Here is a 26,623-nt window from a genome sequence, read left to right on the forward strand (position 1 = left end):
ACATAAATCACAGCAAGATCCTCTATGACCCACCTCCCAGAGTAATGGAAATAAAAACAAAAACTAAACAAATGGGACCTAATTAAACTTAAAAGCTTTGGCACAACAAAGGAAAGTATAAGCAAGGTGGAAAGACAGCCCTCATGAAACAACTGACAAAAAATGAATTAATCATGGATTCTTGAGTCAGTCTTTTATTTTGAAAACAAGGATGCAGGGGTTTGTACACTTCAGAAATACAATGTGTTAATGCTACTGCTGCCATAACAAAGTGCCATGCACTGCATGATTTAAAACACCAGGAACTGATTGTCTCACAGTACTACAGCCTGGAAGGCCCAACATCAATATGTCCTCTGGGTCATGCTCTCTCAGACTGCTCTAGGAGACAGTCCTTTCTTGCCTCTTCCTGCTTCTGGTAATGGCTGGCCATGCCTAGCGCTCTTTGACTTATAGGTATATCACTTCAGTCCCAGGGCTGTCTTTCCCTTTGTCTTCACATTGTCTTCACTTTGTTAAGAGTTTTGTCTGACTCCAAATTTCCTCTTCTTATAAAACCACTGGTGCTAAAGAGCTTGAGGCCTAAAGTAATGATGTCTTCACTATTACATTCAGCCCAGCCCTAATTTCCAAACAAGGTCACAGTCTGAGGTCCTGAGCATTAGAATGTCAACACAACATTTTAGGCTCATAGCTCAGCCTCATAAGATATAGGAAGAGGAAATTTCTCGAGTCTACACACAATATATATAACTCCAATGGTAAAGCGTCTGCCTACAATGTGGGAGACCCTGGTTCGATCCCTGGGTTGGGAAGATCCCCTGGAAAAGGAAATGGCAACCCATTCCAGTATTCTTGCCTTGAAAATCCCATGGACCGATGAGCCTGGTAGGCTATAGTCCAAGGGGTCACAAAGAGTCAGACACAACTGAAGGACTTCACTTTCACTTTTCAGAAGTTTACAAAAATAATTCTATCCCATGGGATAGATTGTGCAGCTTTTCATATTAAATATTCATAGATATTACATAAATTAAGTTACCCTCAACTGCAAAGATCCTGTGTAATTATTGATTACTAGATATTTGGTCTTTTAAAGGTTCCCCCTGGGTCTGAGATCCAGGGCAAACATGTATGGTAGGGTCTTTCTTTAAACAAACACTTTGCATAAAGTTCTGTGCATCACAGAACTCATAAGCCCATGAAGAGCATTATTATTTAGCAAAAAACCTTCAGAATAGTGGGAAAAGGGAATTGGTTATATATTGGCTTATCCAGTGGGGGTGCATTCAGGTTGTTTATGGTGTTCAGATGTTATTTCTTTCTGTTCAGGGCATGTGTGCTCAGTTGCTCAGTTGTGTCTGACTCTTTGCAACCCTGTGGACTGGAGCACACCAAGTTCCTCTGTCCATGGGATTCTCCAGTCAAGAATACAGGAGTGAGTTGCTATTTCCTTCTCCAGAAGATCTTCCCTACCTAGGGTTTGAACCCATGTCTCCTGCAACTCTTGGATTGGCAGGTGGATTCTTTTTCCACTGAGCCACCTGGGAAGCCCCTTTCCTGTTTAGAGCCAGGGATAATATCAGACTTCGTTACTGTCAAATGTGTCTTTTCTAATTTTATTTCTCCTATCAGGAGAAAATGAGATTTTTTTTCCATTGAAACAATATAAATCTTCTAGAGGCTGCAGCTCTCTAGTACCGGCATTCAACGTTGGTGACATCACTATGTCATGATGTCCATAAGTACTCTTTTCTAGCAGCTCTCTCAAAGGCTGCTACTGCTCTTCATTGAAAATCACAAGTGCATATCTAAAAAAAAATATGCATAAAATGCGATCAGGAATGAATTTTCAAGACATATGAAATTTATCATTCATAATTTTATAGCATAATTGTAAAGTGGCACATTTTTTCAATCATGTCATCACTGAATTATTCAAACTATAATCTCTGCTTTCCTAAGGAAAATTTTAGGTAATCACACTCTAGAGTGTTAAAAAATAAATATCAAAATGAATATACCTAAAATAAATAGGATATCACGTCATGACCAAATTGAATTTTATCTAGGAATGTAAAGCAGCCTCTTAACATTAGAAAATTTAAAATGTCATTCACTGCATTAAAAGATTAAGGAATAGAAACCATGACAACATTGAAACAAATGCAGCAAACAAAAGCATACAAGAAAATGAAGTCTCTTCCTACAAAAAAAAAAACTCTTAGCAAATAGAAATAGAAAAGAACCAACCTAACTTTTAAGAAAAAGATATAAAAAACTAGATACAACACAACTAATATTAGCATATCAGAAGCATTTTCTTTAAAATGTGGAACAATTTTTTACCATCAATATTGTCCTGGAAATTCCACCTATTTTAATGATACAAAAAATAACTAATTTTTACAATATAGGAAAAATAAAATTGTTACTACTAGATGCTGTGTTTTCTAGCATTTAAATGAACCCACAAATTATTAGAAAATTATGACGTCAGAAAGCATGTTGAACAGAACAAGAATACCTAAAAGAGTTACCTTGCTAATAAAAACAACTATTTTAAAAGATAATAAAAGTATATAATTGCAAAAGCAATAGATACATATAATAGAGACACATAATAAATACTATGCAGTAACTGTTTTGAAAAATTATGCTATGTAAGACAAAAATCAATACAAGAAATATGTTTTAAATGAATAAGAAAATAATATATAAATACAACACTTCCAAAATTAACCTAAAGATTCTGTGAAATTGCATGATTCTTTTAAATTGATACAGATAAGATAAAATTGATACAGATAAAAGATCCAGACCATTTAAAAAGTAGAAAACTAATACGAAAATTGCTTTCACAATCATCCAGCTGTGTCATCAGGCTATAATATTAAGGCAATGAAATGTTGAATTTTCAACAAAAGGAAAGGGAAAAAGTTGATAAATATTAAAACCATCTTACTCTTGGATGTTAAGTCCACTGTCAGAAACTGATTCAGTGCACTTTTTTCCTGCAAATCCATTTCCTCTCTGTGTAGCATCTAGCTGTTCCAACACCATCTTCATTAAGGTAAAAACATATTTCATTCCCTTTCATATTAGTCCTACAATAAAGGAATCAAACACTATGCATTAGGGAGTCCTATGACTTCTCTCTTGGTCAATGACACCTTTTTAAAAAATATTATATGTCTAGAGCTGTGAAAAAGTATGCTTCTACACAGTCCTTTCTTGCTAGGGTTAAGATGTCTGTACCAAATTGGACCAAAGGAGTCTCCCTTGCAAGAATCTGTACTTGTTAAACTAAGTTACATGTTATAGGTAGAGTTGTCAATTTGTAGAAACCAATGGTTCTTAACCCTGGGGTGAGTTTGCCTTCCACCAGCCCTTGCAAGGGACACTTGGAAATATCCGAAGACGTTTTTGGTTGTCTCAAGAGGAGTGGGGCAGGGGGAATTGCTACTGTCTCATGAGTAGAGGCCAGAGATGTTGCCAACATCCTATTGTGCATAAGAAAGTGCTCCCTCCACACAGGAAAGAACGATGTGGTCCAAAATGTCCACTTTTTTCTGCTATTGAGAAATTCTAGCATAGACTAATGGAGAAGGAAATGGCAACCCACTCCCAGGGACAGAGGAGCCTAGTGGGCTGCCATCTATGGGGTTGCACAGAGTCGGACATGACTGAAGCGACTTAGCAGCAGCAGCAGCAGAATAGACTAAATGCCTAAGTGGCTGGCAGTCACAATTTGGGGTGTTTATACTGGGTCATATATGCAGTGAACTCAATTTTTTAGGTCCAATTCTCCATGTTGTAAAATAGAAGGTATAAAGCCCATGTTAAATTGCAACTATCAGTGCAAATAAAAGCACTTAAAATAAACAAATTTACCTTGAACTGTGAAACTTGGCAGCAAACAGATAGCATGAAGCTTGTGAAAGAGATATAAGATTAGAGAAAATAGGGTAAAATCATGAAAAAGTCTACTTTTACTGTGTATGTGAATCTTAGGTCTTTATTTTCAAAGTAACCACCTAAGAAGTCTTTTCCCTTTTATCTTTTTTTTTTTTCATTTTTAAATTGAAATATAATTGTTTTGCAATGCTGTGTTATTTTTTGCTTTACAGCATCATGAATCAACTATATGTATACATATATTCCCTCCCTCTTTAGCCACCCTCCCACCTTCTATTCTATCCATCGAGGTCATCACAGAGGACTGAGCTAAGCTTTCTATGTTATACAGCAGCTTCCCACTAGCTATCTATTTTACACATGGTAGTGTATATATAGGCCCACTGTGGCTCAGAGGGTAAAGCGTAATGCTTCTCTCCCAATTTGTCCCACCCTTTTCTTCCACTGCTACGTTCACAAGTCCATTGTCTATGTCTGTGTCCCTATTCCTGCCCTGCAGATAGATTCATCAGGACCATTTGTCTAGATTTCAAATATATGTGTTAACATACAATATTTGTTTTTCTCTTATATCTTGATTTCCAACCTCTCTGGTTGACTCTTGAAACCAGTCTTAATACATGATACACTAATCCTTAGTCCACTTTTCCAACATGAAGACAAATCAAGGACTGTACAGAAATATACTAATGTACAGATTCTAGAAGGCTGCACTGTGTGTGTGCACTTAGCCACTCAGCTGCGTCCGACTCTGCAACCCCATGGATTGTAGCCCACTAGGCTCCTCCATCCATGGGAATTCTCTAGGCAAGAATACTGGATTGGGTTGCCATTCCCTCTTCCAGGGAATCTTCCCAACCCAGGGATCAAACCCAGGTCTCCTGCATTGCAGGCAAATTCTTTACCAACTGAGCTACCAGGGAAGCCCAAGAACACTGGAATGGGTAGCTTATCTCTTCTCCAGGGGAACTTTCCAACCCAGGAATTGAACCTGGGTCACCTGCATTGCAGGTGAATTCTTTACCAGCTGAGCTACCAGAGAAGCCCAGAAAGCTGCGCTCTCTAAACTTAAATAATCCCAGAAAAAAGACACTCACCCTTTGTTATGTATGTTTCCATCCACCCATTGTCCTGTTAGATTTTCTGTCATGTCTCGCCAAATCCAGTGATCAGAAGTGCACTTGAATCGCTTAAGAAAATGCTTTAGAGGCAAAATAAAATTTGTAATTTTACTTGACAGTTTTCACTACAACTTACTGTGTCCCTCTTGCTTTGCAGGTTGTGAGGAAAAAGGTGACAAAGCTTCAAATCCTAGTTTCGCTGGAAAATAGCTATGTGATTGTGAAAAAGTATTTTACCTTCTGACTCTCAATTTTCTCATTTATGAACCAAAGAGAGAAATTTGTCAGAGAAATTTTCTTTAAGACACTTTCGATTCCAAATTGATAAACATTCAATATAAATATATTGAAACTCTATTCCTCCAAGATTTTTAGTCTGTGAACTCCTAGAAAGCTAGACTTTTCAACGGAGTTCTTACATAGACTTCCTAATCATCAGATATGTATTATAATGTTTTTTTCACTTCCCAGTAAATACTAGTATATTGAATTTAATGTAATATTTTATTTCAACATTTCTTTCAACTATCATGTTTGCACACCCATACACACACCTTTCATGTATCCAGTTCCTTTAGAATCTAATTCCCAAATTTCAATTTTTTTTTTTTACCAAATATTTACATTTCTAAAAACATCATTTGGGGGGAAATTTTTACTTTTTTCTGATATTTCTCCTTATTCATTTGATGTTGAAAATTTTTCCTACCTTAGAGCTTTTCATGCCATAAAATTATGTTCTACACAGAAAGTCATTGCATCTACCTGCCCCCAAAATAGTTGCAAAACCATAAACTTGACTTTGTATCACTCTACGTTTCAGTTTTATATAAATGCAAAGGAATTATGACAGATCACAACACTGTGGTCCATTCCTACCTGGTAACAGTGATGCCAATAACCTTGGCATTTTAATATACCATCTTCTATAGCATTTCATGAATTTATTTGAAAAAAAAAAATCCAATTCGCTGAACCAAGCTATGGGTTTACAAAGGAATCTATTAAGAAAACAGTGTCCCTGGATTCACAGAGTTTCCTGTAGAGTGAGCAAATCCATGCAAACTTAGAAAACATTCTACTAAATGGGAAGATTATGAATATAATAAATACAGAGTGAAATTTTAGTTTATAGAATAAGTGTCCCAGTCTTTACAGGAGACCATCACATAGGATGCACTGTAAGAGGGATATCTGGAAAGAGTAAAAGATTCCAGGACAAATACAGAATCCAGGGAGAAAAGGACAATTCATGTTATAGGCTTAGGAAAGAGCTTGTTTTAAGGCAGAAAAAACAAGCAAGACAGGATGTATGTATTGGAAAACAACAGGATATATTGCACTGAATAGCTGGAAAAATTGGATGAAGATGTGGAGCTGAGCTTTTGATGATAGGGAACTGGGAAGTGACAAGGTACAGGGAAATGTCCTATGAAAAATATTGAACATTATTTGCTTAATAAAGAGTAGCTCATGGAGCTGCTTGTTAAAAATACAAGGTAATTCTAAATAGGTGCAAATAAATAGGGGAAATTTTTCATGAAGCAAGCTTCATCTCATTTTAACTAAGAAAATACTTTGCAATTTAAATAAACATTTGTAATATTTAAATTAAACTATTTAAAAATGGCCTTTTAAAATTCTTTTATACATTACTTCTTCACAGATACCATATGCAATAACCACCTCATTCTGTTTGTCACTTGTTATTTTTTTTTTTTTTTTCATCTTGCTGCTAAGTTAGCCTTTTTTCCACAAAAGGAACTGTAAGGACTGTTTAAGGATTTCTCAGAATGTTCATATCAAGAGTCTTGTTAAATTCAGCAGTGAAACCATTTGTTACAGAAGTTCTTTGTATTAAATTAAGCCTGCATCTTACTTTTTGACTTGGTATATCTACTCTTAACATATCTAGTTTTTCACATTTTATTCAGGTTTCTCTGTCTTTTCTTGCTTCCAAAATGGTTTAGTTTCCTTACACTGATCTATAAATTGCCCCAGCCTAGTTTGTATCTCGGAGAAGGCAATGGCACCCAACTCCAGTACTCTTGCCTGGAAAATCCCATGGACGGAGGAGCCTGGTAGGCTGCAGTCCATGAGGTCACTATGAGTCGGACACGATTGAAGCGACTTAGCCGCAGCAGCAGCAGCAGTTTGTATCTATTTACATTTGAACCAATCAGATAGATTGCATAACTACACATTGTTTACCCTGAAAGTAATACACAGTTCTTTTAACAATGTTGACCACTGTGCTGCTGTACATTTAAACAATCTTGTTATCACTGCTTTAATCGCTCAATCCTGTTCTACTCTTTGCAGCACCATGGACTGCAGCCCGCCAGGCTCCTCCATCCGTGGAATTTCCCAGGCAAGAATACTTAAGTGGGTTGCCATTTCCTTCTCCAGGGGATTGTTCTGACTCAGGGATGGAACCCGCCTCTGCTTCATCTCCCACATTGGCAGGCGGATTCTTTACCACTGAGTCATCTGGGAAAAACACACACAAATTTTAATGAAGTTAATTACCTTTTAAATTGACCCTTTACTTTAAAAGAAATGAAATAAAAGTAAAAAATATACTTGCCACGTAAGTCACCCAGGGAAAGAACAGATTTCATAAGTGCAGAGGTACAAGGTCTCATGCTTGTTAAAGCTCTTGGAGATTCTCTTTATTTATTGCATGTTTCCATCAATGTTTTTTGAACAAAGATTCATTAACCTTTTAATTTGTACCTGCCTATGAGAAACCTGTATTCAGGTCAGGAAGCAACAGTTAGAACTGGACATGGAACAACAGACTGGTTCCAAATAGGAAAAGGAGTACGTCAAGGCTATATATTGTCACCCTGCTTATTTAACTCATATGCAGAGTACATCATGAGAAACGCTGGACTGGAAGAAACACAAGCTGGAATCAAGATTGCCGGGAGAAATATCAATAACCTCAGATATGCAGATGACACCACCCTTATGGCAGAAAGTGAAGAGGAACTACAAAGCCTCTTGATGAAAATGAAAGTGGAGAGTGAAAAAGTTGGCTTAAAGCTCAACATTCAGAAAACGAAGATCATGGCATCCAGTCCCATCACTTCATGGGAAATAGATGGGGAAACAGTGGAAACAGTGTCAGACTTTATTTTTCTGGGCTCCAAAATCACTGCAGATGGTGACTGCAGCCGTGAAATTAAAAGACACTTACTCCTTGGAAGGAAAGTTATGACCAACCTAGATAGCATAGTCAAAAGCAGAGACATTACTTTGCCAACAAAGGTTCATCTAGTCAAGGCTATGGTTTTTCCTGTGGTCATGTATGGATGTGAGAGTTGGACTGTGAAGAAAGCTGAGCACCAAAGAATTGATGCTTTTGAACTGTGGTGTTGGAGAAGACTCTTGAGAGTCCCTTGGACTGCAAGGAGATCCAACCAGTCCATTGTGAAGGAGATCAGCCCTGGGATTTCTTTGGAAGGAATGATGCTAAAGCTGAAACTCCAGTACTTTGGCCACCTCATGTGAAGAGTTGACTCATTGGAAAAGACTCTGATGCTGGGAGGGATTGGGGGCAGGAGGAGAAGGGGACGACAGAGGATGAGATGGCTGGATGGCATCACTGACTCGATGGACGTGAGTCTGGGTGAACTCCAGGAGTTGGTGATGGACCGGGAGGCCTGGCGTGCTTCGATTCATGGGGTCGGAAAGAGTCGGACATGACTGAGCGACTTAACTGACTGAACTGATATGCTACAGCAATGGATATAATTTCAGATAAAATATGGTGGCGATCTGGCCACTGGAAACTCATGACTTCAGCCTACAGGGAAACTTTCAATTACACCTGTTGCAATGTTGATAGTGAGCACTCTGACAGAAGGCTTCCATGATATCTCAGAGAAAGACAGAGAAGCAAGATTGAGTAGCTAGAGGAAATTTCCACCAAGGAAGTGAAATGGAGAATTCCATCCTTCCTCTTCGAGGGTTTTAAAAGTTTTCCAAATAGTGTTAAGCTCTTCTATTCATATTCCTTAAAATGGAAAAGCTAGCTACCAAGTCTAGAACTTGATCAGAGTCTTAAACTATCCAAACAAAATATCACCAGCTTTTTCAATTGTATCTTCTATGGCATGTTCTAAACTTCTGTGACATTTTGCACATATAAACAGGCATGTTTGAAATGCTTTGAAGACCATAATGGAGTTTGAATACTTCCAGTATCTCTAATTAATGCAATTGATAAGGAATGCATATTAAATTACTTACTTTTTCTTTTGTAGTGGCAATCATAACTAGGCTAGCATTTTGAGACAAACAGTCGTATCTGCTTGAATTCCAATCTTTTTCTTCTTCAGAAAAATAATAGCATTTATCTTGGAAGCCAATCCAATTATCTAGGCAGAAATATTGAGCACCCCTATCTTCTTTAGCTAGAGCGGAGATAAATACGTTTTTAAGAATCAGATGAAATAATATGTCACTGTGTTTTGGGATCATTGAAGAAGGACGGGATTGTGACAAAAAAGATGATGCTCATGGCCAGAATTGCATGTCTATCCCATAACAAGTTGAAAACAGACTTCATGTTAGGTTAAACGAGAACTGTCCAGAATGTGACAGGACACTCACGTTGGTTTCAACTCCAAATTCAGTGATTCATAGGCCTTCCTAGAGCAGTCAATGTGATTTCACACATGTTAAGTCCCTTTTGTCATTTCCAGGTAAATAAAATATAACGAAATCAGGTGGTACTAAAAATACTGATTTATTTTAGACTGTTATACATCTAGGACAGATTTTAATCTCTAAGAAAGCAATGAAAATAATAAAACACTATATAACTAACAAGACATGTACTCGGTTTCCAGTTGTAACTAGACACCACCATCATTGTGGGGTTCCAAGTTAATCAACAGAAAGAACTCATGTGAAATTTAGAAGATGAAAATAAAGCAGAATTCATTATTGTTGGAGGCATTGTGCACATGTTGGAAGTTCACAAGCCTTTTCATGAGTTTCCTTCTGCAGTGGCTGCAGTTAGATGTTTCTAGACTTTCCTCACCTGGGGGTTCTCCAAACATACTAGTGCTTTAAGCCAAAATCATTAGTGACTATTTCCTCTTTAGCCTTCCACATCATCTCTTCACAGTTCCTTCCAGTTGTGTCATGTATAGTTCTTATACTAAAATCTTTTCTATGGTAACTAGTTTTATTGTGGTGATCATTTTGAAATATATAGAAATGGTAGAAATAAAATAAAATAAAGTTGTATTCTTGTAATATTTGTGCCATCAACTTTTCTGAACACTCCCAGACTGAATCAGTTTCTGGTATCAAAAGTGGTTCTAAGGGAACAGAACCTTAAGGATGAGCTATGCTATTGGTTTTCCAATGTGATCTGAGTTAAAGGAATTTACCCAGTCACCAGTTGTAAATAGGATGCTGGTGATCTATGGTGCATAGAGGTAAAACTATTAGTTAATTATCACTCCTAAACACCTCATACCAGGTACCTGTAGATGGTAAACATTTTAGCACCCTTCTCTTAAATGCTGATAAAACAACAGTCCAAACGTCTACGTGAAAGTGAAAGTCGCTCAGTTGTGTCGGACTCTATGCGACCCCGTGGTCTATACAGGCCATGGATTTCTCTAGGCCAGAATACTGGAGTGGGTAGCCATTCCCTTCTCCAGGGAAATCTTCCCAGTCCAAGGATCGAACCCAGGTCTCCCGCATTGTGGGCGGATTTTTAACCAGCTGAGCCATAAGGGAAGATCAAGAATTTTGCAGTGGTTAGCCTATCCCTTCCCCAGCGGATCTTCCTGATCCAGGAATTGAACCGGGGCCTCTTGGATTGCAGGCGGATTCTTAACCAACTGAGCTATCAAGGAAGCCCATGTCTAAATGTCTAAGAATAATAACATTTGAACACCATAAGTAACAAAATTGAGTTGACATATAGGAGAGCTAAAAGCAGTAACTACAGAATATGCATTCCCAAAAAAGCATGTAAAACATTTACTAAAATGTGGGACAATAAAGTTTTAACAACAGATTTTAAAAGGTTGAAAACATTAACAGTGTGCCACCTGACTGTAGTGGAATTGAGCCATATACCAATAAAAATTTTTTTTAAATAAATCACCAAAGGCTGTAAATTAAGAAACTCAATGCTAAATAGTTCACGAATCAAAGGGGAAAAAAAAGAAATCTTGGGAAATAAAATGTGTTTTAAATGAAAGGTAATTACATATCTTTTTATATATGTGATATATATATCATATTAAAAATTATGGATATAACTAAGCTTGTGGGTCTTTCTCTTTTATATTTGGCCATGCCATTTGGCTTGTAGGAGCTTAGTTCCCTGACAAGGGATAGAACCCAGATTCTCAGCAATGAAAGCAAGGCATCCTAACCACTGAACCACACAGTACATTTCCTTTAATCTTAGAGGAAAATTTATTGGTTTAAATTTATGTTTTTTTTAATTAGCTATCTCAAACAATTAGAGTGATAAATTAAAAGTAAAAAGTAGAAAGACTCCATTAAAAAAATAAGACCAGAAAACAATTAAATAGAAACTAATATAAAGCAAAAAAGTCAAGAAACTCATTGTTGGCTTTTTGAATAATCTAGAATAGATAGAACATTAGCTGAAAAAAGAAAAACACCTTTTTAAAGGGAAGTAGACAAATTAGCAATACTAGGAATAAAAGAGAAATTTCTGAACAACACAGCAAAACTGACAAAGGAAAGGTAAATGTGAATAAATACTCTGTGTAGTGAAGAAATTAAACTTTTAATGAAAAAAATTCCACACAAAGAAATCTCCCAGTCCAAGTGGCTTCATATGTGAACACATCTAATCATTTAGGTAAGACGTAGCAATGTTACCCAATCTTTTTCAGAAAACAGAGCAGGAAGGAATCTTTAACAGCTCAGTTTTAGAGGCTAGCATAATCTTGGTGGCTCAGATGGTAAAGAAACTGCCTGCAGTGTGGGAGACCTGGGTTTGATCCCCGTGTTGGGAAGATCCCCTGGAGAAGGGAATGGCAACCCACTCCACTATTCTGGCTGGGAGAAGCCCAAGGACAGAATAGCCTGGTGGGCTATAGTCCATGAGGTTGGAAAGAATCTGACATGATTGAGCACTTAACACTTTCACATAATTTCAATATTGCTGACAACACTATTATCAAATGGGAAATTATAGTTCAGCCTTGCATGAGCATATGCACATATTATTATAAACAAAATATTAGCCAGGTTAACTCAAGAATGTTACAAAGGTTAATATTTTATGATCAAATTGAGTTTACTCCAGATAGGAAGGTTTACTTTAACATTTTGTAAAACTCTGTGTAACTCAACACATTAACAGAAAGAAGAGACAAACTAAGCATTTCTCAATAGTACTTGATAATATTCTATGTCCTTTTAGAATAAAACTCTTTGGCTATCTAGGAATTATTTAATTAAGAATAATCAAATAATCTTTATTTGATTAAGAATATCCATAAATAATCATTCTTAGTAGAGAAATTATTTAAAACTTTCTTATGTATATTAAGAATGAGATAAAGATGCAAGTTCTCACTAGTTATCAACCTTTTATTGGAAGTATTAGCCAGTGAAATGAGGCAATATAAATATATAAAAAGATATAAATATTTCAATACAATAAATAAAATCACTATTATTTGCAGATAATCTGAATGCTTACATAAACATACAAATGAAAATTAAGATAAAATATTAAAATTAAGAGTTAACATAACTATTAACACTAACAAAATCTAAATAAAAATTAATTATGTTTTCTGATCACAGTGAAATTAAAATAGAAATAAAGAACAGAGAGATAATTGGAAATCCCTAAAATATGTAGAGATAAAAGAATATACTATTAAATAACACATGGGTCAAAAAGGAAATACAGAGAATTTTAAAAGCAATTTGAATTAAACAAACAAGAAAACACAACTCATCAAAATTGATGGGAAGAAGCAAAAGCAGTCCTTAGAAAAAAATAAATAGCACTGAATTCATACGTTAGAAAACAAGAAAGTTTTAAAATCATCAATCTACATTCCTTTCTTAGGAAACTAGGAAAAGAAGTGAAAATTAAACTCAAGAAAAAAAGAGCAGAAATAATAAGAATCACAGAGCAAAAAAACAATTAAACTGAAAACAGGGAATTAATAGAGAAAGTCAACAAAAGCAAAAAGCCCTTTCTTTGCAAAGAACAATAAAATCAGTAAGCCTCTAGCCAAGTTAACTTAGAAAATAAAGGAGAGATAAATTAATCATATCAGAAATAGAAGAGACAACATCACTACACATGCCACAAAAGATAATAAAGAAATACTATGAACAAGTTAATGCCCACAAGCTTAATGACTTATGTAAAATGGACTGATTCCTTGAAAGATGCAATCTTCCAAAACTCACAAAAGAAGAAATAAACAATGTAAATAGGCTCATATCTATTTAAGAAACTGAATTAATAATCAGTAATGTCCTAAAACACAGAAAGCAACAGGCTCAGATGTGTCCACTACTGAACAACTGAGGAAGAAAACAGCAATTGTCAACAACCTCTTTTAAAGTATAAAATCAGAGGGAATGCATCTTAACTCATTACATGAGGCCAGCATTATCTTAACCACAAAACCAAAGATGTTCAAAAAAAAGAGAAAACTACAGACCAATAACTTTCATGGGCATAGGTCCAAAAATTCTTATCAAAATAGTGGTAAGACAAATCTAACAGTGTACAAAGAGAATTATACACTATGAAAAAGTAGGATTTATCCCAGGTCTGCAAAGATGATTCAACATTTGAAAATCCATTAATATAATCCATCTTATCAACAGGCTAAAAAAGAAAAATCACATGATCATATCAATATGAACATCTGAAAAATTTGACACTCATTCACAGCAAAAATTCTCAGTAAACTAGGAATAGAGGGGAGCTATGCCTCTTGAGAAATTTGTATGCAGGTCAGGAAGCAACAGTTAGAACTGAACATGGAACAACAGACTGGTTCCAAATAGGAAAAGGAGTACGTCAAGTCTGTATATTGCCACCCTGTTTATTTAACTTATATGCAGAGTACATCATGAGAAACGCTAGCCTGGAAGAAACACAAGCTGGAATCAAGATTGCAGGGAGAAATATCAATAAGCTCAGATATTCAGATGACACCACCCTTATGGCAGAAAGTGAAGAGGAACTAAAAAGCCTTTTGATGAAGGTGAAAGTGGAGAGTGAAAAAGTTGGCTTAAAGCCAACAAAGGTTCGTCTAGTCAAGGCTATGGTTTTTCCTGTGGTCATGTATGGATGTGAGAGTTGGACTGTGAAGAAGGCTGAGCACCAAAGAATTGATGCTTATGAATTGTGGTGTTGGAGAAGACTCTTGAGAGTCCCTTGGACTGCAAGGAGATCCAACCAGTCCATTCTGAAGGAGATCAGCCCTGGGTGTTCATTGGAAGGACTGATGCTGAAGCTGAAACTCCAGTACTTTGGCAACCTCATGTGAAGAGTCGACTCATTGGAAAAGATTCTGATGCTGGGAGGGATTGGGGGCAAGAGGAGAAGGAGACGACAGAGTATGAGATGGCTGGATGGCATCATTGACTCGATGGACGTGAGTCTGAGTGAACTCCGGGAGTTGGTGATGGACAGGGAGGCCTGGCGTGCTGCGATTCATGGGGTCGGAAAGAGTCGGACACGACTGAGCAACTGATCTGATCTGATGCCAATCTGATAGACAATTTACCAAACAAACAAACAAAAATACCCTACAGCTAATTTCTTCTTTAATAGTGAAAAATTGGAGGTTTTCCCTCAAGAATCAGGGTATGAATACCCGTCCACAAAATATTGCAGTTAAATAAGCAGTAAATGTGAAAAGCAGTAACTGTGAAAAGAATTTCCTAAAGGAAAACAATCCTGAATATTCACTGGAGGGACTGATGCTGTGGCTAAAGCGCCAATACTTTGGCCACCTGATGCAAAGAACTGACTCATTGGAAATGACCCTGATGCAGGGAAAGGTTGAAGGCAGGAGGAGATGGGGACAACAGAGGATGAAGTTGGTTGGATGGCATCACCGACTCAATGGACATGAGTTTGAATAAGCTCTGGGAGATGATAAAGGACAGGGAAGCCTGGCATGCTGTAGTCCATAGGGTCGCAAAGAGTTGGACACAACCGAGTGACTGAGCACCAAAATGTGAAAAGGAGCTTAACAGTATTGGTCATCAAGAGAATGTTGAATAAGTTGCAATAGGTACCAACAAACATACCAACACACACTCATCGGAATGACTAAAATGGGACTTCCCTGCTGATCCAATGGTTAAGAATCCACCTGCCAATGCAGGGAATACAGGTTTGATCCCTGACCCAGGAAAATTCCACATGCCTCGAGGCAAGTAAGCCTGTGTACCACAACTACTGAGCCCGTAGTTTTCCACAAGAGAAGCCACCACAATGAGAAGCTCCCACATGCAACTAGAGAGTAGCTGCTGCTCACTGCAACTAGAGAAAACCAACATGCAACAACGAAGACCCCGCACAGCCAACAAATAAATGAATAAAATTAAAAAAAAAAAAGAAAGAATGACTAAACTGGGTAAAGCTGACAACAAATCATTGACAAAATTCTTGAGCAACAGACATTTGCATACTCTTTCTGTTGGCCTATCTACTATCTGTGGTATTATCTACAAAAACTGACCTATGCATCAGTTCAGTTCAGTCGCTCAGACTATCAGGGTGAAAGATTTTATCGTAATCATCTTTACATCTCCCTGTGCCTTAATGTAGATTGCATAATTCATAAACATTCATTCATTGATACCCACTATATATATCATGGATAATGGGAAGGGAGTGAGAATAATGAGAAAAGATTATGACTGAAGCAGAAAGGAAAAGTATCATACAGTAGGAAGCTCTGAAAACAAAAAATAAAATTGAAGAAATAAAAGGATGTAATTTACTCACCTGAAAAATATATACTTGTTAAAAAAACATTAATAACTACAGATATTGCTAATGTAGAAATAAGTCCCCTTTTACAGTACTTGCACTGTGTGTCTTTAACATCTGAAACAAAACAAAACACCACTTAGATTAAGAAACAGGTAAAAGAAAGACCTAATTTGCATTCAAAACCATACCTGACAAACTTCTTTACGCCAATATTTCACAAGGAGATGACACAAAATGTACTTTCTCTGTTTGTCATATGGGAAAAAAAAGAAACATGATTTTTCCTTTTGGCTGAAATTTCTCAGGAGAACCTTTTATCAAATCCAGATGTTACTATGAACTTTACTGCCACAGCCCAAGGGATAAAATATATGACTTTTCTAGTAGGATTTCCTCAAGTCTGAAGCCACCTCCAGACCTTCAACAACCTTCTATGGTGAAATATTAGCACATCCTAAAAATTCTTGAATATTTCTAAGAAAATCTACTTTATAACTAATAAAAAGTTTAATTTTAAAGGATAGACAGTATAGTATATTTGAAAGACCATGGAATGATCAATCAAAAATTTTAGAATTGAGATTTTCACCACTAATAAAGGAACTTGGATGAGTCACTTTGTTTTCTAGTTCTGTATGTCCTGATCTACAAATTCAGTAGAACAGAACAAATCTTTGTGAGGAATTGTTTTTCTTTTGTTAGTGATCATTTAGGAAAAAAATAAAATTGGTATGCAAGTTTCTTGAAATGAAACTTTTTATTATTTCATGTGATTATAAAATATTTATCCTCAGTGTAAAATTTCATGAAATGTAAAAAATTATAGCAGATACTTTAAGATGGACAATAAAATTATTGACAAAATTGATTCTCCTTGTCTTTTTTTACTTAGTGAAGAACTAGTTGCTTTTTTTGTTGGATAAATTTTTTCCTTAGTGGATATATAAAAGAAATAATTATTTTCAATCATGAATTTTTTTTTTTTTTTGGGCTGTACCATGTGGCACATGGGATCTTAGTTCCTTGGCCAGGGATTGAATCTGAACCCCCTGCTTTGGGAGCCTGGAGTCTAAACCACTCAACTGCCAGGGAAGTCCTCCTAAGAAATTAAATTTAAAATAAATCTAAATTTATCCTCTTTAGAAATAGCCAGTGTTATCATTTGTGTTAAGATCCCTCCACACATAGATCTTTTAAATCCATTTTTTCATATATAACCTCCCTCCCAAATACTGGTAATTTTAAACGAGTATGATCATCATTTGCCCACTGTATTATATTCTAATATTTTCAGTTAACATTTTGTTGTTCTGCCTATCTGTAACAAATTGTTAAAATGGCCCCCAAAGAATCATGCCTTTCTATGTCCACCACCCCTTTGGTACACAATCATGCTATTTCTCCTACCACGAGGTATATACTGCATTTCCCAACACTTGAATATGAATTGGTCTTGTGTCTCCCTTTGACCAATAGAATGTGGTACAAGTGACACTCTGGGACTTCAGAACATAGACTTTAAGAGACTTCGACCATTAACATCTCTCTTTTTTAAAGTTAAAGGATAAATTATGTACTATGTTTTCAGGTCTGGCTTATAACAGGAATTAAATAAAAGAAAGTGAAAGTCGTTCAGTCGTGTCCGACTATTTGCGACCCCATGTACTGTATAGTCCATGGAATTCTCCAGGTCAGAATACTGGAGTGGGTAGCCTTACCCTTCTCCAGGGGATCTTCCCAACCTGGGTATCAAACCCAGGTCTCCCGCATTGCAGGCAGATTCTTTACCAGCTGAGCCACAAGAGAAGCCCAAGAATACTGGAGTGGGTATTTGACTATCCCCTCTCCAGCAGGTGGGGAATATCCACTGGAAAAGGGATAGTCAAAACTTTTATTAACTTTCCTGTGTTAGCTCTCCCATATTTCCATATTTTAATTACCATATGAGTAGGAGTTGAAGGTTAATTATTGCTCTATTAAGCAGAATTATTTTAAAATCATTTTTCTATTCATTGTTTCAAGGAGGTCTTCAGCTATTTTGCCATCCTTTTCTCCAGAATGATTATTGAAATTAGTGACTCCTTCATGTAAAAAAAAAGAAAAGAAAATTCTAGTTTTTAAAGGGAATATTTTGAGAATCATAAAGGGCTTTAAAAAGAGGAAGTACTTATAAGCCACAAGAAGATGGTGCAGATCCTGCTAATATGAGAAATGCTCCAGGTACAAGTGATATAAGTCATTTATAACTCAAAGTTGGCAAAATACTAGATCATTCAACTTTGTGGAGCATATGGAGATATCCTACCTGCAGAAAAACCAGTCTCAACAAAGATGCATGTCATGAGTGTGGCAAACAGAGTGGCTTTTGTTATATTAGCACAGAAATAGCAGAACTAGAACCAAAGGGGTTATGAATGTTGATATAAATACCCCCCTGATGGCTCAGTGGTAAAGAATCTGCCTGCCAATGCAGGAGACTCATGTTTGATCCCTGGATGGGGAAGATTCCCTGGAGAAGGAAATATTAAATAGCAACCCACTCCAGTATTCTTATCTGGAAAATCCCCCAAGAGTCAGACACCACTTCTTGACTAAAGAACAGCAATAACAAATACCTTCTTCTAGGTAATCAGTGAAAAGAGATAAGTAAAAACCCTCAACCTCAAATTCAATGTCTTACAAAATTTGGGAAAGTTCATATAACCCTGTAGGAAAATCACCAAGATTAAATATACTGTCAGCTCAGTGATGTAGGAACTTGGAGTGATGTTTAGTTTGATTTAAAGCTCTAAAGAATTGGAAACTTATTTCACTTCTGAATATGCAGGTACATACTTTAATCTGCTACACAATTAATCTGCCTACTCCCTAAGTCTTAAAATCTAGTTTTGCACACTCAGTATAGTTAGTTTTCATCTTTAAAATTCCTTGTTTCTACTATTTTACTCAATCCTCAATACCTGTAACTTGCACAAATGTCCAAAAAACAAAAGCAACAGAAAATGTTGGTCTCTCAGTATGAAGTTGGTATTGAAAGATGAATTTCAAAGAAGTTGCTCATAGTGTGTACAATGAATGTATGTTCAGTCACTTTAGTCGTGTCTGGCTCTTTGCAATCCCACGGACTGTAGCACGAAGGCTCCTCTGTTCATGGGGATTCTCCAGATAAGCATATTGGAGTGGGTTGCCATGCCCTCCTCCAGGGGAATCTTTCTGACCCAGTGTCGGACCCACATCTCCTGAGTCTCCTGCATTGCAGGCAGATTGTTTATCGCTGAGTCACTGGGGAATCCCCGTGTGTACAATGAAGGAATTAAAAAAAAAAAATTCCAGGGCAGCTTAATAAAAATGTATTTAATTAACAATGTAACTAAAATAGTTCTACATTCATCCCTGTTATAATATAAATAGCTAAATGTTCCAATTATTTTTCCCATAGAGAAGCTTCACTGACAACTAATTTCTCTGTTTCTGACTCTGATCTTCTCCAAGGAGATATGAGAAAAGATCCAGGGTGACCAATGAATTTAAAACAGATAAAATCCCCTTTTTCCGAGTTCACAGCTATAGAAAAAAATCACAAAATACCAATATGCAGAAAGAATAAGAGAAAATAAAATGTTTAAAAATATTAAGTGTTTAGAAATGAATTACATGACACTAAGTTATTACTATTTCAATGGTGTTTAAAATGTCAAAATACATATACATGATATAGATATATATACCACATAAAATTTAATTTATATATTTATGTGATACATATAAATTTATAGATAAAATATATAAATTTATACTGTTTATTGATATATAAGGCAAAAACTAACACTGGTCTTATGAGTGGGTAGAAAACACTCTTAAAACTTTATTTTAGATATTTTCATGTTATCTAATATTTGATACCATTGTCCCTAACCTTCTTTGATCTAATCTTAGAATTATTCAATTGTGAAAAAAATGAGGAATAAAGCATTTATACATGCTAATATGAACTGCAACAATATTTTTGACTGTTGCATAATGCTGGTGTATATGTTTTTGTGTTCAGTTGTGTCTGACTCTTTGTGAGCTCCTCGACTGTAGCCCTCCAGGCTCGTGGAATTTTCCAGGCAAAAATATTGGCGTGGGTTGCCATTTCCTCCTCCACGGGATCTGGCTGACCCAGAAATTGAACCCAAGTCTCGTGCATCTCCTGCACTGGCAGGCAGATTCTTTACCACTGCATCCTCTGGGAAGCCCGTAACACTGGTAGACTAAAACAAAATTAAATGGCAAATTTTAAAACTCACCACCATCACTAAGTCACAGATTGCTTTCTTTAATGCACGTTAGCTTCATTTCCTCAACTCTGTTTCTACCTATTTAAGGACTCCTGTTCAAAAAACTTTGAAAGATTGTCCTGTTACTAATAGATTTAGAATTTGGATCTTACCTACTCTGAACTTTCTATTTAAAACATCCAATGTTACCAAATTGTTTTCTAAGGTTTGTGGTGGTGGTGTTGTTTTAGTACATTTTCTTTCCTTCTCCATTTAAAAATTGCCAGAGACATCTCAAAATATTAGAGTACCAGCAATTGCTTAGATAAGAATAGAAGAGGGAGATAATCACTCTGCTATTAAGTACCTCTAAAGAGTAGTTTATCTTGACTCTACTCATGGCCCATAAACAATCTTTTAAAATATTACAAATATTTGCCAATTATTTCTTTTTTTTTCTTTTCATTAGGTCTTTTTTTAAAATTTTATTTTATTTTTTAATTTTACAATATTGTATTAGTTTTGCCAAATATCAAAATGAATTCACCACAGGTATATCACATATGTATTCTAGACATTGAATGGCTATGGTTCATATTTAACCTCTCTTGAAGTACAGATTTGATTGAATATTTAGTAAAAGTGAAACCTAATCTTGAACAATTTTACAGTATGGATAATCTTCCCCTATGATCAATTAAGATAAAGTGAATCTGAATTACAAGGACAAAATAATCAATTACCAATTTTAATTTAACAGAAAAAAGGGATTTTTTTTCCTTTTTTTTTTTTTTTTTGCCTTGATGGAAAAAACTACAAAACCCTATTCAGGCCTTTCAAAACTTTTGTTATGAAGTTATGATTCATAATTTCAATAAATAGCTTTCATTTTGAACAACTGAAAATGTTCTTACCTCGCTTCTTTTCATCAGCTTCTTGTTTGCTCACATCTTTGTAAGCTGACCGCATACTTGATGACTCCTTTCTTCAAAGTTTTAATTTTAATGTAAAAAAAAAAACCCAAAACAACGTTTTTACAACACAACTCCAAACTAGAGTTAAGCTACTCTGAAGTAAAACACAGCTTATTTAAGTAGATCTCTCAAAAGGAAAGAAATCATGTGATGAAGATTGAGTCATACTATTATCTATATAGTTTGCTCTCTGGGAAACAAACACAAAACAATTACTGGAAAGGAAGGAAGTTATGCTAAATAGTGAAGAGAAACGCATATATTCTTCTTTACACAACAAAGAATCATCATCTGACTTACAAAGAAAAAACCTTCCAACGGCACTTAAATTCTCAAGAAAGTGACACGTAACTAGTGACGCAGGACTGCCTTTGCTTCATTAAAAGGCATGCTTTAGGACGTTATGGTTTCATTATCAAGTGTTAAGGCCATCTCAAAGGTGATGAAATTAAAGAGGAGAGAGCTATGCTTTAAAGTGGCTACTGAAACTGAAATAAAGAGCATTTTCTGTTTCAAACAGAAACATCCTGAGCTGAAGTGTGCACAAGCATGTGTGTGCATATTCGCATGTGTGCACACACACACACGGAAAAAGAGAAAAAGAAAGTTTAAAAAGTACTCAGAATGTTACATGAATATTCAAGATGATAATGTTATTATGCTAGTGTTATTGATGCCAAAAATCTTGACTCTCTGTATACTGATGTCCAAAAAATTACAGAGACAGAGTTTTGGAGAAACAGAAAAGAGCTTTATTCTTTGGCAGGCAAAACACAAAACTCAGGAGGCTAGCGCCTCAAAAACTGTGCTCTGCCTCTGGGAAATAGGGAGAGGTTTTGTATCCTAAGGAACGTCTTCCTTTTTTTCCTTTTGCAAAATTTCAAAACAGCCACAGCTGGCATCAGGCAACTGGACATCTGGGGCTGGTCTTTTCCGAAGTTATCGCCTATGGCCTTCTTTCTGAAATGAAAAATGTTACAAGAGGAAAAGAATGCTGGATACAGAGTATAATTCATACAGAGTCAGAGAGTAATTGACTTTGTTTACATTTGGGAAGAGCAAGTACAGCTACAAGTGTTTGTTAGTAGTAACAGCTAAAGAGTAATCAAGATTGCTTTAACTCTCTCAGGCCTGTTTCTGTCATTTCCCCACCTGTTCATTGTTTCCTTATTTTTCTTATCAGAAAAGTCTTATTTTTGTTTAAGAAAAGGCTCGCTTCTATTTTTGCTGCAATATTATCAGGACTCTTGTTTCCTTTTCACATCTTTCCCCATCAGAATTTTGGCGTGATTTCCTGTTTCCCCTCAATATATCTAAATATAGTCGACTCTTGGTATTTGTGGGGAATTTGGTCCAGATCCTCCTCTCCCTGCTATGGATGCCACAGATACCAGAATCTGAGCACACTCAGGTTCCTTACAGTCTGCTCTCCCACGTGCCCTGGGTACCCTGAGTTCCCCATCCATGATTGACTCCCCAGTGTAAAAGCTGCTAATATGAAGGGTCAAATGTATTTACATTAAGAAGAAAACTAGGGCTTCCCTGGTGGCTTACTGGTAAAGAATCTGCCTGCCAATCCTGGTGGCTCAGTGGTAAAGAATCGGCCTGAAAGAGACCTGGGTTTGATCCCTGGGTTGGGAAGATCTCCTGGAGGAAGGCATGACAACCCACTCAAGTATTCTTGCCTGGAGAATCCCTGGACAGAGGAGCCTGGCAGACTGTAGTCCATAGGGTCGCACAGAGTTGGACATGACTCAAGCGACTAAGCAGCAGCAGCCAATGCGGAAGACATAGTTTGATCCCAGATCTGGGAAGATCCCACACACAGGGGAGCAAATAAACCCGAGCACCACAATTACTGAGCCTGTGCTCTAGAGCCCGGGATCCATAACTAATGAAGCCTGAGTGCCCTAGAACCCATACCCTACAACAAGAGAAGCCACCACAATGAAAAGCCTGCACACGGAAACTAGAGAGAGGTCCCCACTCGCTGTAACTAGAGAAAAGCCAGCGCAGCAACAAAGACACAGCACAACCAAAATAAATAAATAAAATGTATTAAAAAATTAAAGAGGAGGCAGAAGACTAAAGAAAAGCAGCTGGTGTCCCAGTGACTGCTTTGCGATCAACACATTTGTCTGACAGGGACACCGAGGCAGGGGAAGGAAATTAGAACAGAGAGGAAAGTAGAGTAAGAAAGCATGATGAAAATAAGAAGTAAAGGCTTAAACTCTTCCAGGTGGTCTCAAAGATATTCTGCTGGTCAGTTCTGTCACCATCTGAAGTGAAATTATGCAAGGTAAAATGCAGAAGGAAGGACAGATAAAACTGTTTATGCTGTGGTCTTTGCATGGGTTGGAAAAAAATTTCCAGACATGAGACAGAATGAGAGGAGAATAGAGTTTATTAGGATGGTAGACACTCTTGGAACAGCAGGCCAGCTCAAGGGAGAGCTGAGACTTTCCTGGGGCTAGCAGCCAATTTTTACAGCCTCAAGACAAAGAAAATTCCTGTGGAAGGAAGTTATTAGGTGACTGGTTAGTCATACCTAATATGATATCAGGGAGCTGGCCAGTTTAGATTAGGGGGGTTCATGGCAACAGTTGCTATGGAGCTCAGTAAGTTCTGGAGATGACCTTGGTGCGGGCTCCTTGTCCGTGGCCTTCATACAAGGCCTCTCACATGTGACCTTGGTATAGGATTCCACAGTTTCCATTTGGGGACAGAAAGAAGACAGAAAGTTTGAGGGAAGGTGAACATATTCTACTTATGCCATCATCAAAGCATTCTATCCATAGGACTATTAGGAACACATACAGGAAAATACAGACACACTTTGTATTTTTGTGCTTTTTGAATACTGCATTTTTTACAGGTTGAAGGTTTGTACCAACCCAGTGTGTCAGAGATGGTGAGCTATTTTCAGCAATAAAATATTTAAAAATTAAGCTATGTGCATTTTTTAGACATAACTATTTCACACTTTTCACTTTCATGCATTGGGGAAGGAAATGGCAACCCACTCCAGTGTTCTTGCCTGGAGAATCCCAGGGACGGAGGAGCCTCGTGGGCTGCCGTCTATGGGGTCGCACAGAGTCAGACATGACTGAAGTGACTTAGCAGCAGCAGCAGCAGGCTATAATATCATATAAATATAAAGTTTATATGCGCTGGAAAACCAAAACATTTGTGCGACTTGCTTTATGGCAATCTTAACTTTATTGTGGTGGTCTGAAACCAAAACCACAATATCATGGTTGAGTGAAATCTACTTTTGTTCCAAAGGAGGGTCAAGATATAAAATTTGACTCGAAATATAAAACATTTTCATTTCTTCAAAATGTTCCCTGATGTATCATTGCAATTCATTTCCCTACCCTGTGGAAGTAGGCAGCCACTAACCTCTTATTAATGGAGATACATTTTGCTGGTTTTAGAATTTTGTATAAATGGAAACACACAGTATGCATTTTTTGTAAGTCTAGTGTCTTTTGCTCAGCATAAGGCTTTTGAGTTTCATCCATATGGTTGCATAGACAAATGGTTCATTCTTTATTATTGCTACATGGTATTTCATTGTGTGGATTTATAAAGTTTTGCTTATCATTAGCCCATTGAGTTGTTTCTGACTTTTTGCTACTATATATAAAACTGGCATCAATATTTCTATTAAAGTCTTTCTGTGGACATTTATTTTATTATCTTTTGAGGAAATACCTGGGAGTAGAATTGCTAGGTCAGATACCAAATATGTATTTTTGTCTTTTCCCTCTCTTTTGTGATAAGAACCCTCCAGTTGTGATATGGAAGGTGATGGGTATGTCTACCATCTTAGTTGTGCTGAAGTTATCATTGGCTTATGTCCACACTCTTCAGATTGCATGCATTAAATACAAACCTTTTGGTTATAAATTTTACCTCAAGTTGTTTTCTTATTAGATAAAAATATGTTTAAAACAGCTTATAAAAATATAACATTTTCAAAGAAATTGTACTATGCCCATCATTAATGTAGAATGGTTCCAGTGATTTCACATCAATGGCAACTTTTGATATGGTCAGTCTTTTTATTGCAATAATTCAGTGGTTTCTATGATGCAATTATGCCCAGTGTGGCTGATTGCAAGCTACCTTTGTGATATTACTGAATACCAGAATTTAATAGAGATGTGCAGTAGCATATCTGTGTATAAATACACAGTATTTCTATTATATAGATATAATAGATATAAATAGCTTCATACCTCTACTACTAATAAAAAAAAACTGGTGGTGACTTCTGTGTTTTTATTCAGTTCAGTTCAGTCGCTCAGTCATGTCTGACTGTTTGCGACCCCATGGACTATAGCACTCCAGGCTTCCTGTCCATCACCAACTCCTGGAGCTTGCTCAAACTCATGTCCTTTGAATCAATGATGCCATCCAACCATCTCATCCTCTGCCTTCCCCTTCTCCTCCTGCCTTCAATCTTTCCCAGCATCAGGATCTTTTCCAATGAGTCAGTTCTTTGCATCAGGTGGCCAAAGTTTGGAGCTTCAGCTTCAACATCAGTCCTTCCAAAGAATCTTCAGGACTGATTTCCTATATGATTGACAGGTTTGATCTCCTTGCAGTCCAAGGGACTCTCAAGAGTCTTCTCCAACACCACAGTTCTAAAGCGTCAATTCTTTGGTGCTCAGCTTTCTTCATGGTCCAACTCTCACATCCATATATGACTGCTAGAGAAACCACAGCTTTGAATTTTTGTGTGTTTTTAATCACCTTTGTTTTTTTAAAAAAAGTTTACTGCATCATAGTGTTTCCAACTATGCTAATTCCTGTTGTAAACCAAAGTGAGTCAGCTATACATATACAGATAACCCCTCTTTCATGGATTTCCTTTCCATTTAGGTCACCACAGAACATCGAGTAGGGTTCCCTGGGCTATACAGTGGGTTCTCATTAGTTATTTATTTCATACATAGTAGTGTAGATACTTTGCATTTAATATGAGTTATTTAAGTTTAGATAATGTAATTTTCAATAATGATTCTATTTAATGATTGTACTTCAATTATTGAAAGAGAAAGCAGGTCCTCAGAAGGAAGATCTCTTCAATACCACGACCAGTATAAATCCTAATAAATGCTGAGTCCACTCTCAAAGTGACTTTTGTTATGGCAACTTCTCAGGCCACTGTAAAAAAAATAATGCGTGGTGGTTTAAACAATAGAAATTTATTTTCTCACAGTTCTGGAGACTGAAAATCCAAGATCAAGGTGCCAGAGGGCAGATGGCTGCTGAGATCCTTCTTCCTGGTTTACAGATGGCTGTCTTTTCACTGTGTCCTCATGTTACCTTTTTTTTTTGCCC

General features: G+C 36.7%; 1 protein-coding gene across 2 annotated transcripts; it reads right to left on the bottom strand.

The window, feature by feature from the left end:
• Positions 1-178: 178 nt before the first annotated feature.
• LOC102403138 (C-type lectin domain family 2 member B) lies at positions 179-21,579 on the bottom strand. Of its 2 annotated transcripts, none has more exons than XM_045165294.1 (6): positions 21,212-21,575; positions 16,051-16,152; positions 9,297-9,460; positions 5,016-5,119; positions 2,966-3,107; positions 179-1,811 (listed from the first exon to the last, which is right to left on the bottom strand). In XM_045165294.1, exons 1-5 carry the CDS (start codon positions 21,264-21,266, stop codon positions 2,999-3,001), a joined length of 534 nt encoding a protein of 177 aa, XP_045021229.1. In that variant the 5' UTR covers positions 21,267-21,575; the 3' UTR covers positions 179-1,811; positions 2,966-2,998. The 2 variants fall into 2 exon arrangements, 1 of the variants encoding a protein (XP_045021229.1); XR_006640917.1 differs by having other exon boundaries at positions 2,966-3,063; positions 21,212-21,579.
• Positions 21,580-26,623: the final 5,044 nt, after the last annotated feature.

This window comes from Bubalus bubalis, chromosome 4, assembly GCF_019923935.1.
Source record: "Bubalus bubalis isolate 160015118507 breed Murrah chromosome 4, NDDB_SH_1, whole genome shotgun sequence".
In the NCBI taxonomy this organism is placed as follows: domain Eukaryota; kingdom Metazoa; phylum Chordata; class Mammalia; order Artiodactyla; family Bovidae; genus Bubalus; species Bubalus bubalis.

Excerpts from the sequence above, each read along its gene's own strand:
- LOC102403138 (XM_045165294.1), bottom strand. The coding sequence starts at position 21,266 with ATGCGGTCAGCTTACAAAGATGTGAGCAAACAAGAAGCTGATGAAAAG. Across the intron at positions 9,461-16,050 it reads AACAAGTATATATTTTTCAG|CTAAAGAAGATAGGGGTGCT; the intron begins GTGAGTAAATTA and ends TCTCCGCTCTAG. Across the intron at positions 5,120-9,296 it reads TTGCCACTACAAAAGAAAAA|CATTTTCTTAAGCGATTCAA; the intron begins GTAAGTAATTTA and ends TTGCCTCTAAAG.